Source organism: Rana temporaria, chromosome 1 (genome assembly GCF_905171775.1).
Source record: "Rana temporaria chromosome 1, aRanTem1.1, whole genome shotgun sequence".
Classification (NCBI taxonomy): domain Eukaryota; kingdom Metazoa; phylum Chordata; class Amphibia; order Anura; family Ranidae; genus Rana; species Rana temporaria.
In genome coordinates this window covers 94,018,114-94,031,362 of record NC_053489.1, presented here as the reverse complement: position 1 = coordinate 94,031,362, position 13,249 = coordinate 94,018,114, and the positions used below count along the sequence as shown (strand labels likewise).

At 42.7% G+C, this 13,249-nt stretch overlaps 1 protein-coding gene across 2 annotated transcripts in view; it reads left to right on the top strand.

The window, feature by feature from the left end:
* Nucleotides 1–13,249, top strand: part of CMYA5 (cardiomyopathy associated 5) — a 92,773-nt gene that overhangs the window by 59,635 nt on the left and 19,889 nt on the right. Inside the window, exon 11 of one of the 2 annotated variants that reach the window (XM_040340588.1) lies at nt 8,791–8,876. The exons of the other annotated variant lie outside the window; for it this stretch is intronic. Within the exon in view, the coding sequence (XP_040196522.1) occupies nt 8,791–8,817 (27 nt within the window). The 3' untranslated portion in view covers nt 8,818–8,876. Of the gene's footprint in view, nt 1–8,790; nt 8,877–13,249 lie in introns of those variants that run through there. 2 annotated transcript variants of the gene reach the window in all.

Sequence of the window (13,249 nt, the reverse complement as noted above, 5' to 3'; positions counted from 1 at the left end):
TTTCGGCGTGGGGGGGTCTCCTTACAACCCATGCCAGACCTAAGGACCTGGTATGCTCCTGGGGGGGGAACCCATGCCGTTTTTTTCTTTGAAAATTGGCATGGAGTTCTCCCTCAGGAATGCATGCCGCTGTCATTTTTTTTTTCCCCGACGCAACTTTAAGCCGTCGCGATCCTCAAAACTCGGCGTAACGTAACTTCGCGCATGCGCAGTACGGCCGACGCGCATGCGCAGTACGGCCGGCGCGGGAGCGCGCCTCATTTAAATGGGACTCGCCCCATTTGAATAGGAACGCCTTGCGCCGGCGGAATTTTAGTTACACAGCCTGAAATTTCTAGATAAGTGCTTTGTGGATCAGGCACTTAGGTAGAAACTTTAAGCCAGTGTAACTTAAATTGGATTTTTTAAGTTACGTCAGGTTTTTGTGGATCTGGCCCTGTATACCCAATAATGTTATTGACATATTGCCAATTAAACTAATTAGCAAAATGTTCTTCCAACTCTTTCTTGTTAGTACCACTTACTTTGCCAGCTTTTTGTTAACTTGCCTAACTTTTTTGAGATTTGTTGTTGCCATCAATTTTAAAATGACCTTATTTTTTCATAAAATGGTACATTTTCTCAGTTTAAAAATGTCATATGTTTTCTATTTTCTATTGTGACTAACATATGGGTTTATGAGATTTGTAAATCATTACTTTCTGTTTTATGTCACAATTTTTTTGAATTGGGGTTGTAGAAAAAAGCCTAAAAAATTTAAGCAAACGCCTCATCTAAGGACTTCCAAGCTGCTATATATTACATTTTATGTTTTGGGATTTAGAGGCTGCAAACATGAAAAATTCTTGAGGCCCTGTTGCATTTATCTATTTTATTTCATTATCTGTATATCACCTATACAGTATGGATTTTCTGTTGCAAAGGTTGGATGTAGCCGACACTAAAAACATGTATCAGATGTTTCAAGGACTTTCACTTGTTGATATAAAATATGTTCTTCACATATGTAGAATTAAGCTATGAGTTTTGTTTATTTTCTCCAGACACTTACAAGTGTATAGTATCAGATTAATATCAATATGCTGTGAGTAATACAAGCAGAGCAGGGTCGAATAAGACAGTGTGGGAGGCAGGTTGTGGTGTTAATCCCAGAGAGGTGCAGAATGACAGGACATAGCGGACACAGTGCGTATCAAGGCCGCGTGTCTACTATTCATCTTTGCTACACATTATTGTGCCATGTGCAGATGGTTCCTGTCCCCCCACACCAGCAATATTGACAAATGATACCTGGTCCTTAATTCACTAAGCTATATCATACGTTATTATCTATATTGTTAGTTATTTTCAAGTTGGTGATTGCTATTTTCAGCTCTTCTTGGTGCCATTAAGATTAACCTATCCTGAGACCAATGTGACTACTGTCTAAGAAAAGACTTCCCTCAGTTTGGAGAGATTTACTTCCTGTTGTGTCTGTAGGACTGGAATTGAAGGAAAATATCCTTGATGTGGCACAGACTGCATTAGGCTCTATGTACAGCCTGCCTACATTTACCGCAGCGGCTGGAAAACGCCAGCGGCGAAAAACGGTCCTTCCCTTAACGTGATATTTCCGCGTTCAGGAGAAGGAGGTTGAAGCTCACCTAACCACGGCAGCTCTCCTAAACTCTTCTAAAAAACTAAGGGTACATTGACACATACTGTAGGCTTCTAGGGAGTTGAGTTTAGGAGCTTTGGCAAAAAAACGCCAAAAGCTTCTAATCTCAAGTTTAGGAGCTGCTAGTGTACATGAAGCCTAAACGTTGTTTCTTACTCTTCCCTAGACTACCCAAAAGTAGAGTTGAGCTTCGGCAGGTTCGGATCCTAATCCAAACCCACCTGAGTGAGCCCACCAGGAAGCTGCCACCTGTACTGGGTAATTCATAATTGTCCAAGGCAATCCCTGCCCTGCAGCCCCATGTATACATGACATCATAAGGCCTCATACACACTGGTGTCTGGGGTATACATATGGATGTACTCCCCTGGACACAAGCTGTTTGCATTCTGGGTTGTATGCCCACATACATGCATATGTTTATGTAAGTACCAGCACATACCTGTGTAAAGCCATTGAATTCTAAGGGTATCTGTACTTGGCATCTGTGGCTCCCCAGCTACTCCAAACTTTACATCATACTGTTCCAGGCACTTGTGTGCATGAGGCCTTAGATATATTTTTTAAAATGCAAACAGGGTAAGTATCTGAATTTGCCTTGGTATCCACTTCTTGCATATACCAGTACTTCAGAGTTCAGACTGGCAAGGACGAGCAGCGCGTGTTGTTTCTTGCCAGTTCCAAGGAGCCAGTTAAGTATATTACAGTGCTCATGAAGCTTACAAGAAACATGCTGATAGGACTGACAGCAGTTAAGCCTATGAAAATCTTTTCTACATGTCACTGAGTAGGTATTGCCTGTCATTTATTATTATTTATTTATTACAGTTACTTATATAGCGCAGTTAATTTACGCAAGGCTTTACACATACACTCACCGGCCACTTTATTAGGTACACCTTGCTAATTCCGGGTTGGACCCCATTTTGCCTTCAGAACTGCCTTATTCTTCGTGGCATAAATTCAACAAAGTGTTTGAAACATTCCTCAGAGATTTTGGTCCATAGTGACATGATAGCATCACACAGTTGCTGCAGATTTGTCAGCTGCACATCCTTAAAGTGGAGGTTCACCTGGAAATGACAATTTTTAACCTTAGATTCATGCTCATTTTGTCAAGGGGAATCGGGTAGTTTTTTTTAAATCAAAGCCGTACTTACCGTTTTAGAGATACATCTTCTCCGCCGCTTCCGGGTATGGGCTGCGGGACTGGGCGTTCCTTCTTGATTGACAGTCTTCCGACAGGCACAAACAACCAACCATGACATGTTTAAAATCACTTAAATCCCCTTTCCTCCCCATTCTGATGCTCGTTTGGAATTTCAGTAAATCATCTTCACCACATCTAGATGCCTAAATGCATTGGGTTGCTGCCATGTGATTGGCTGATTAGCAATTTGTGTTACCAAGCAATTTAACATGTGTACCTAATAAAGCGGCCGGTGAGTGTACTGTATATCGTACATTTACATCAGTCCCTGCCCTCAAGGAGCTTACAATCTAAGGCATGGCCCTCCAGTTGTTCAGGAACTACAATTCCCATCATGCCTAGTCATGTCTGTGAATGTCAGCGTTTTACAATGCCTCATGTGATCTGTAGTTCCGCAACAGCTGGAGGGTCGTAGTTTGAGGATCCCTGATCTAAGGTCTGTAACTCCCATTCATACACTAGGGCCAATTTAGACAGGATCCAATTACCTTACCAGCATGTATTTGGAGTGTAGAAGGAATCCAGAGTACCCGGAGGAAACCCATGCAGGCACAGTGAGAACAAAATTTCCAGACCTAAACGTGATGGATTGGAAGTTTCCTGATGTAAATGGACACAAGACCCTTTACATCCTGCTGCCTGTAAAGCCATCACCGGTCCGCCCAAGTTCACCGGACACAAACTGAACGGTCGGAGAAACTGATCCATGGGAAAGAAGCTCTAAGGCCCATTCATCATGATATGAGAATGTGAAGGTTCCCATGCAGGTTCCCTCAACTCTAGAAACTGTATACGACCTAAAATGGTGTGATGTGGTGCCATTCATTCACCTCACCGACAGAGGTGCAATGCATTAATGCATGGTGAGCTGTCAAAAAAGGTGCAGGTCTGCTTTGTGGGCCACTAAGGTGTGTGCCAGCCTATTTATTTCCTTGTTACAGTGAATGCTGATCTCCCAGCATTCACCGCTCGTTCTCGCGCATGCTCAGTCTTTACGGTGAGCAGGGACGTAAAGCAGATAACTCGCAGCAAGCCTCTGCAATGACTCCTGGGAGCAATGACAAAAGCTCCCAGGAGACAGTGCGGGTAAGAGAAATGACACACTACCCGCAGGTTAACACAGACAGGAAGGAGAGTGACAGATGAAGATAAGACAGGTACTGTCACAAAAAAAAAAAAAACAGTTCAGTTTCTTCCTTCATTCGAGGCTGCAATGTAATTAAGCTCAAGTGTTAAAATAGGGTGGAGCTTCGCTTTAAATGAACTTGTTGCTTTTCTCTGCAGGGCAAAACATAGGTTCTCTTTCGTTTCTAAATCCGATACTATGATGTCATTTTTATGTTTAGACTGTACCTCCTCATGAGGGCCAATAAATCAGCAGTTTCTTCAGTTTCATGATATGTGTCAATGTGAATAGGCTGCTAGATATGCATCTTAGGCCTCTCAATTTACCATTCATCAAAGATTGATTTCAAAGATGGATTCTTCCATGCCCTTTATGTGTCCTCTGCTGGGGTACTATTCCTGAACCCTACACTTCTCACACAGTCCAATTATTAAACACTTGAAAATCACCTTTTAAACTGTGCAGTCAGACATTCTGGCTGTTCCTGGTGCCAGTATCACATGTACTATGGCTGCTAACAAACTGATTTAAAAAAAATTATCAACAAGACAGCCTAGATAGCATTGGCAGCAAGTATGGACAGAAGGTTTTCTTGGAATTTCCTACGACTACTGACAGAGAGCTGAAATGGGCTAATATGGACTGAGAGACTGGCACGATGCAATGGTGTTTAAGAAGATTGCTAATACACACTACGGAGGGAAAATGGGCTGAAATATAAGGGACACATCTGAATATTGACATGGTTTTACCCACACAGCATGCCCCCTGTAGTAGAGAGGAGCAAGCTTGTACTGTTTTCATTCTGGTCCTCAATAATTAAAGCCATTCTTCAGGGAATGTCTAGTGATTAACATATAACATTATTATACCGGATTTATATAGCACCAACAGTTTACGCAGCGCTTTACAAAATAAACGGAAACAGAACAGTTACAATACAATTCAATACAAGAGGGTTAGGATAGGCCTAGGATCTTACAATCAAATATATATTTTCAACATGTATTATGCCTAATATTAAAATTATGAATGATTAATATGTATTCATTTTTAATCTCCTTAATATGAAATGTTGCATATGATTATTTTATATTTATGTTTTCTACCCGGAAGTTAGGCTAGGTTCACACTGAGGTGCGGTGCAATAAAGCACACACATTTATTTGACTTGTTTATTTTCACTGCCCTAGGTTTGGTTCAAACTGCATGCCGATGTGGCTCATAGCAGGGGTCCAGTGCATCCTGGTTCACTGTTTCAGGTCCGATTTCAGCACAAATTTTAGGCTGAATTCGAACCTGAAATGGACCAAAAGAGGCACAGGGCCCCTGTGCAAATTTGCACCGGTGCCACATCGGAGGTATGTGAACCGGCTCCTTAGAGAGCAATTCACAATCTCCTACTATTGCGAATTGGATGCGGAGGATACCGCATCCAATTCCCAATAGTGTGAACCCAGCCTTAGGCAGCCTATTCAAAATAAATAGGCTGGCACACACCTTAGTGGCCCATAAAGCAGACCTGCACCTTTTTTGACAGCACACCATGCATTAATGCATTGCACCTCTGTCGGTGAGGTGAATGAATGGCACCACATCACACCATTTCAGGTCGTATGCAGTTTCTAGAGTTGAGGGAACCTGCATGGGAACCTTCACATTCTCATATCATGATGAATGGGCCTTAGAGCTTCTTTCCCATGGATCAGTTTCTCCGACCGTTCAGTTTGTGTTCGGTGAACTTGGGCGGACCGGTGATTGTGGCAGGCGCAGCACTACTTAAATACTGAGTAGCACCATGCGCTATGGCATTAGGGTTAATGATGTAATCTCTGACTCTTCCCTAAGATGCCGTTCTGTGAAGCGCTGATTTCCCTTTGCACATAACTCTTGACTTTCTTTCGCCAACTGAATTGCCGCTTCAGAGGATTCTAGACTTATGAGACCATCATCTACATAGAAGTTTTTCTTCAAAAAGTTTGCTGCTGATGGTCAATCCTTCTCATTCTGATTGGCCAGGTACCTCATACCATAATTGGCGCAACCTGGCGATGATGCCGCTCCAAACAAGTGTACTTTCATCCTGTACTCTTTTGGCTCTGCATTTGTGTCTCCGTCCTCCCACCATAGAAACCCTAGGAAGTCTCTGTCTTCCTCCTTCACATGAAACTGGTGAAACATCTTTTCAACGTCACACATGACTGCTATGGGATGCTTCCGGAATCTACAGAGCACTCCAGGCAGAGTGTTTGTAAGGTCTGGTCCTTTTAGTAAATTATCATTCAATGCAACATCCTTGTATCTTGCTGAGCAATCAAAGACCACTCTGATCTTATCTGGTTTCTTTGGGTGATAGACACCTTGGTGTGGGATGTACCACACCTCTCCATTTTTAGGTTGGGCATCAGCATTCTCTGCGTGTCCTTCTTTGAGGATATCTCTCATGAATTTCACATAATCGTCTTTGAGTTTAGGATTCCTTCCTAACCGTTTCTTCAAGCCTTTCAATCTTGCCAGGGCAAGATCTCTGTTATTTGGTAGACAAGGTCTTTCTCTAAACGGTAGGGGCATTTCAAGATGGCCTTGTTGATTCTGTTGAATATCATCTTGTAGAGTTTGCACAAACTTAATGTCCTCTTGGGATACACTCTTTTCATCAGAACCCACATCTGCAAAATCGGATTCTAGGATCTTAATTACTTTCGCTGGACTTACAATTGGTAGCTCTTGGACAGATATTCTGTGACACAATCCTGTCACCTGTCTCAAATCCCCAGTCTGTTGTTTTCCTCCAACAACACCCCATCCTAGATCAGTTTGAACTGCGTAGGGTTCACCCCTTCCTCCTGCGATTACCTTGCGTGGTACCAAGGCCTCGGGACAGTCATAGCCTATCAACAGTCCTACACCGAACTCCTTCAATGGGGACATTTCATGAGATATGACAGATAGGTGTTCCCAATTGCTGGCTGTTTCACAGGTGGGTATGCGCTCTCGATCTAAAGGTATGTCGTCTTTTGTATAAGCTGGAGGTAGATCTAATTAGCAGTTTGAATGGAGTCCTCTAACTCTCAGTCCTTTGACTCTTTGACTGTTCACCAATGTGTCTCTTCCTGACATTGTGGTGAGTTTAAGTTTCACTGGTTCAGTAGCCACTTGTAACTTCTTGCAGATATCTTGATCAATGAAGGTGACGTCACTCTGGGCATCCAGGAGTGCATAGGCGTATACCTTCTTGTTCCTCATTCTAGGATTTGATATGCACACCGGTACAACCATTGAAGTGCCATTGATTTCTCCTTATCTTACTCTGCAGGAGAATACTGTCGCTTTATTTTCTTCCTCAGTGTCCGTGGGTATCAAGGATTTCTCTTTCATTGGGCGGTCTTCATGTAGTGGTGTAGGATGACGTCCTTTACAAACGCTGCAAATTGCCCTTTTCTTGCATTCCTTAGTGATATGGCCTTTCCTTAAACATCCAAAACACAGCTGATTTTCAAGTACAAACTTCTTCTTCTCATCTGGAGACCTTTCTTTCAGTTGAGGGCACTTATGTATGGAGTGGTTCTCTCCACATAACATGCACTTAAAGGTAGTCTGAAACTTTGTCGGTTCAGACTCTTTATCGATCCCAGTAGTGATTTTGAGCTTGCTCTCATAAGTATCTGGGCCTTTAGTAACTGTGTTGGTCGCAAAGCTAGTTGCTCTTGCACGTCTTGTCTCTCTTGCAGGCCTTTCTTCTAAGGGTCTTAAAACATAAGATGCTGTCACTGGATTACATGCTATCCGTGCTTCTTCATTGACAAACTCAGAGAACTCTTTGAAACTTGGAAAGTTTTTTCCTTGATCTAACTGTTTGGTCAAGTAGCGGTTCCATCTTGAAGCAATTTGTTCAGGGAGCTTGGATAGCATCCTGTGGTTTTCTAGATAGTCATTCAATACTTCTAGTCCTTGAACATGTGGGATGGCGTCGCTGCATGCTTGCAGGAAGTCGCCATACTCTTGGAGCTTGAAGTGATCTTTAGGTCCTATTTTAGGCCAATCTATCAACTTCTCTCTGAAAGCTCTTTGCACTAGGAATGGATGACCATATCTTGCATTCAACTTTTCCCATGCTTGCTTGTAGGCTTCTTCGTCTTTCCTGTAGAAGTTACCTTCAAGAACTTTCTTGGCTTCTCCACCAGTATACCTCTGGAGGTAGAATAACTTGTCCACTGGACGTAAGCAGTGATGTTCGATGAGCATTTCAAAACTTGCCTTCCACTCTATGAACTTTAGTACATCTCCAGAAAATACAGAAGGTTCTGGTACAGGAAGTCTAGTGAGAAATTTTCTCTGAGGTCCTACTGGGACAACATCAGTAACCTCCTTTTGTCCATCTCCATGACATATGGGAATTGGATTGTCTGGTTCTCTTTTTCCACTATGCTCCAAATCAGGTGGGTCTTTCTTCTTTTCTCTCTGAGCAGAGATGGGAGGACTATAACTTATTTCTTCCCTACTTCCTGGAAATTTTCTTTCTTTTTCCTTTCTTGGTAAGGAAGAAAGTGAGGGTCAGCTTCTTCACTTAGCAAAGATTTAGACCTTTGACTGCCCTGAGTCACATCCTCTTCATGTACTCTAAGTCTGGCTTCTATAATCTTAACTTCCTTCTGCCTTTCCAGACTTTTTATCTCAGCTTCCATTTTATGGCGCTGAGCCTCAATGGCAGATTCCATTTCAATTTCTGCTCTTTTTGCAGCGAGTTCTCCTCTATACTTCCTTGTTTTAGATTTCTTCGAATATCCATGATGTAAGCCTTCCACCTCACATACATACGGCTGAACTTTTTTCTTCTAAGTGCGGCCTCTTGCTCTAAATTGTCTAGCACCTTTGGGGTTGGTTTTCTGTCCCTAGATGAACGTCTTAGATCACCTGTGTGGGTTGCATTTGTTTGGGGTGAGCCTACTCTTTCATTATTACTTCCTGCCTCAGACAGGTTCTCTTGGTCTTCACCTTCTACTGTTTCTATCATTGCATCTGCACACAGTGAGGTGACAATACTAAGCTCAGCCATTTCTAAATACTGTGGTAAATACTATGAACAATAAGTACTGTCACTTTAAAAAAAACCATGATAACAAATACAGGCAATAAATGACTTTCACTTTAAGTACTTAGAGTCCAAACACTATAAATGTCCTTTTATTCACAGTCTGTATTCTCTTGAGGACAAAAATGTCTCTTGCAAAGGCCTGTATGCAAAAATGAGTAATAAAAGGAAAGCTCTGACCTTATTTGAAGAACGGGATACTAGATACTGTGGTCTAAAAATTGCAGGAACGGCTGTCAGTCTTAAAGGAGACTTGTCTTCTTAATATGCAGATTTGCAATGCTCTGTTGTCACTTGGGATGCTCTGCAGCGGGCTTGCGGTCTAATAGCGTGGACTGTCTCGATGCAACACGTGGTCTCTTGGTGGATGGCGGCGTGGACACTCTAGCTCTGGACTCTGGCCTTCCCTTCATGCATCTCTCTTCTCTCTCTAGGGGTTGCAGGAGGGTTGGCACACTCTCTTTCACTCTCTTGTCTTTGCCAGTATGCCACTTTAAGAGTCGGCTGCAGTCTGAATAATAAACGCACACTATGGCTTGTATAGCGGCTTCGCTGAGGTGTCTGTGCGTGCTCTGCTTCTCTGATGCGCTTTTTACTGCGCAGGTTAGGGAGCACTGTTGCCTACCCTCTGAGGGTAATAGTTCCACTGTGGCAGGCGCAGCACTACTTAAATACTGAGTAGCACCATGCGCTATGGCATTAGGGTTAATGATGTAATCTCTGACTCTTCCCTAAGATGCCGTTCTGTGAAGCGCTGAGAGGGTTAAGAACACACCATACAATTCTTCTTAGATAACTGTTCTTTAATAACTGCGTTCATTTATAACTCCAAACTGCTTCATAACATTGCTGCTTGCGCAGCCATAGTCCATATAACACGTGGTATCAGTATAATGAAGTATTCGGAATAGGAAATGGTGAAACAGTAGATACGGTATGGTATGGTGGAACTGCAGATAAAACATAGATACACATTCAAAATACAGTTCCGCTTACTCTGCAGTTAATAAGGATAAGCTAGATCATACTATATGTGGATTTCGCTCACCTATTTTGCCTCTTGCTTTCACAGAACTCTCTCTGTTGTGGATCTGACTTTCTACTGTCTGCTCTCTCTACCTCTGGAAGGAAAATGGCTGCTGGAAAGCTTGGTTTCACTTTGCCTCACAAAGGGAGGGGGCGGGTAATCTGTCATTGGCTAGGATCGCTGTCCATCAAAGCTAGCTTTCAGGCATATCCTGCTTTTCTACTCTTGCTCACAAATAAAATATTAAATGCAAAATACAGCGATAACTCTTTCCATAGTTTAAAAATACATATATAAGCTCTGTGTGTGGGTTATTGTCACTTTTATACACCTACGTGTGTTAACTATATGAACTTATTATACAGGTTTCTGCCTCCAGGACATGCTTTTTTAGCTGGCCAGCTACAGTGATGGCTTTACAGGCAGCAGGATGTAAATGGTCTTGTGTCCATTTACATCAGGAAACTTCCGATCCATCACTTTTAGGTCTGGAAAAACTGAAAAAAATGCAGTGCTTTTCTGTTCTTTTTTCCGGACCTGGACAGACTCAGAGTTAGGTGAGAGGAAGGCCATTTACATCAGCCTGCCCATAGAACTCTTGTCCTCAAACAAAACTTGGTCCGCCGTCAATGCTTCCTCTGTCCAGAACCAGCACCATCCAAGACTCTCCAGCCACCCCCCCCCCCCCAGTCACCAGACAACACCTAAGTATAGGGCTCCCAGACTCCTTTATTCAAGCACATGTTATACAGATCCCTCACTTCAAAACACTTCCCCCCACCCTTGAAAAACAGCGCGGGTTAAACTGTCCAATGACAATGGACACACAGGTCAGGTGTGTTTGAACTTCTCATCAGTAAACAGTCTTATCAACAGGAGGGCTGCTGGAGGAATCCCCCCTCCCTCTTTTCTCACAGCAAGACACTTAAGCCTCGTACACATGCACAGTTTTCTCGGCAAGAACCAGCAAGAAAACCGCTGGCAGAGCTTTTTTGCTGAGTAAACCGTGCGTGTGTACGAGGCTCTGAGGTTTCTCGTCAAGAAAACTGCCCAGAAAGAATCTAGACAAAAAAAATAGAAAACCTGTTCTCTATTTTCTCGCGTGAGATTCTCGGCAGTGTTTTCCTGCCGAGAAACCTGAGAGTGTGTATACTTACCTCTCCATGGAAACCCGTGCATGCTCGAAATGACTTTGATGCATGCGCAGTAGCTTCCAAGGCATAGGTAGGGTGAAGCAAGATGGCAGCGATGGCATTGAATGTGACAAGCGCATTCTCGTCGTAGTCGATGCCATTCAAAAGAACGGCGGTTCTTTTGAATGGCCTGTGTGTACACTCGGCCGGCAAGAAAATCTTGCCAAGAATCTCGTCAGGAAAAACAATGTTTTTTTCCTGATCAGATTCTGGGCCGTATGTACAGGGCTTTACACATCCCATAATAGTTGAGGCAGACAGCCACAATAGACAATAGAATACAGTAACACCCCAAACCATCACAGCAAATAGTACACAACAACATGATATAATATATACATATATACAGCATTGAGTCTGACTAGCACAGATCAGACTGAGGTTCTAATTTACCCTGTGCCCCTATTAGATACACAGGGTGATGTACACATAAGAGGGGATGGGTAAGCTAGACAAGGAGCCTCCAGGACTCTCCAGGGCAAGCTGAGTCACACAAACCCCCGACCCAAAGTCACTCCTGTCACAGAAGCCATGACTGAAAGCTGTCAGTGTGCTGAGAGCACTCAGTGAACGTGCTGTAAGTGCTGCACCTCGGTATTAAAGCCCACTTTTTGACCTTTGAAACCAGTGCCATGTATGTATCCAAAATTACATTTTTATATAATGAATAATTTACAGAAATAGTAAAAGAAAAAGTATTTTTCTTTAACTTTAGCTAAAAGTGACCGTAACATTATAGTTTGCCCTAAAAAAAAAATTTGCACAACTTCATCACAACCAAATCTACATTGAAAAAATATTTAAAAAACTAAAGTGGTTGCAACCCTTTTAAGAGCCCTTTCTCACTATTGCAGCCATTTGCTGCATGCATTTTAACATGTGGTATGCTGCATGCAAGCATGCTTTGTGCTAAGGTGGCCCATTCATTTTACATAGACTGCCAGTGTGGCATAATGCATCTAGAACTGGACAAAGCACAAAGTTTTGGGTGTGTTTGGTGTGCCATTCAAAATGATAACGCATTTGAGCACTGAGCTCTATTATTTTTTTCATCCTTTGATCCAAGAAATACAAAACGTCTGACAGGAACTTTTGGCAGGACAATGAAAAAACAAAAGTCTCCCTGATTGTTGGCTAACATCCGATACTTTTGTTTATCAGATACTGCAATGGGGAGTATGAAAGCTTAGCACCTCTGTTTGGCCAGCAGACACAAATTCCTCCGAGCATTTACAGCAAGATGAATTTCAGACTTCAAGCTGTAATGTTATCTGTCCCGGGGTCTTTCCTCATTTCCAAAAGCTTTTGTGAGCGTTATATAATTCCTTAGCGTGATTCCTGGCCTTTGGTGACAGTATCTATACCATAACACATGATGTTACTTTTACACTCGTGTTTCTGTAACTGTTTTGTTGACTGTTGATGTAGTAAAGACAAACCATGGGTAACACTGCTAATGCTACCCAGGAAACATTGTCATTGTGCTAAAATCATAAAGTCACAGAAACCAAAAAATGCTGCAGTCCAGCTATGGTCCTCTTCAAATTCATTGGTTAAAATTCAGCAGCATCTAATAGTGAGGCCCCTTTCACACTGAGGCAGTTTCAGGCGTTTTATCGCTAGAAATAGCCTCTGAAAAGCCCATGAAAACCGTCTCCCATTCATTGCAATGTGTGCTTTCACACTCGGGCGGTGCGCTTGCGGGACATTAGAAAAAGTCCTGCAAGCAGCATCTTTGGAGCGGGTTGGGAACGCTATAAATAGCGCTCCCAAAATGCCTCTGCCCATAGAAAATAATAGGCAGCACTTCCAAAGCACCTTAAAGGGGTTGTAAAGGTAAATGTTTTTTCATCTTAATGTATTATATGCATTTGGGTGAAAAAACATCCAAAAATCCCGCCCCCCCCCCCCCCAGCCCCCTGTTTTACTTACCTGATGCCTCGA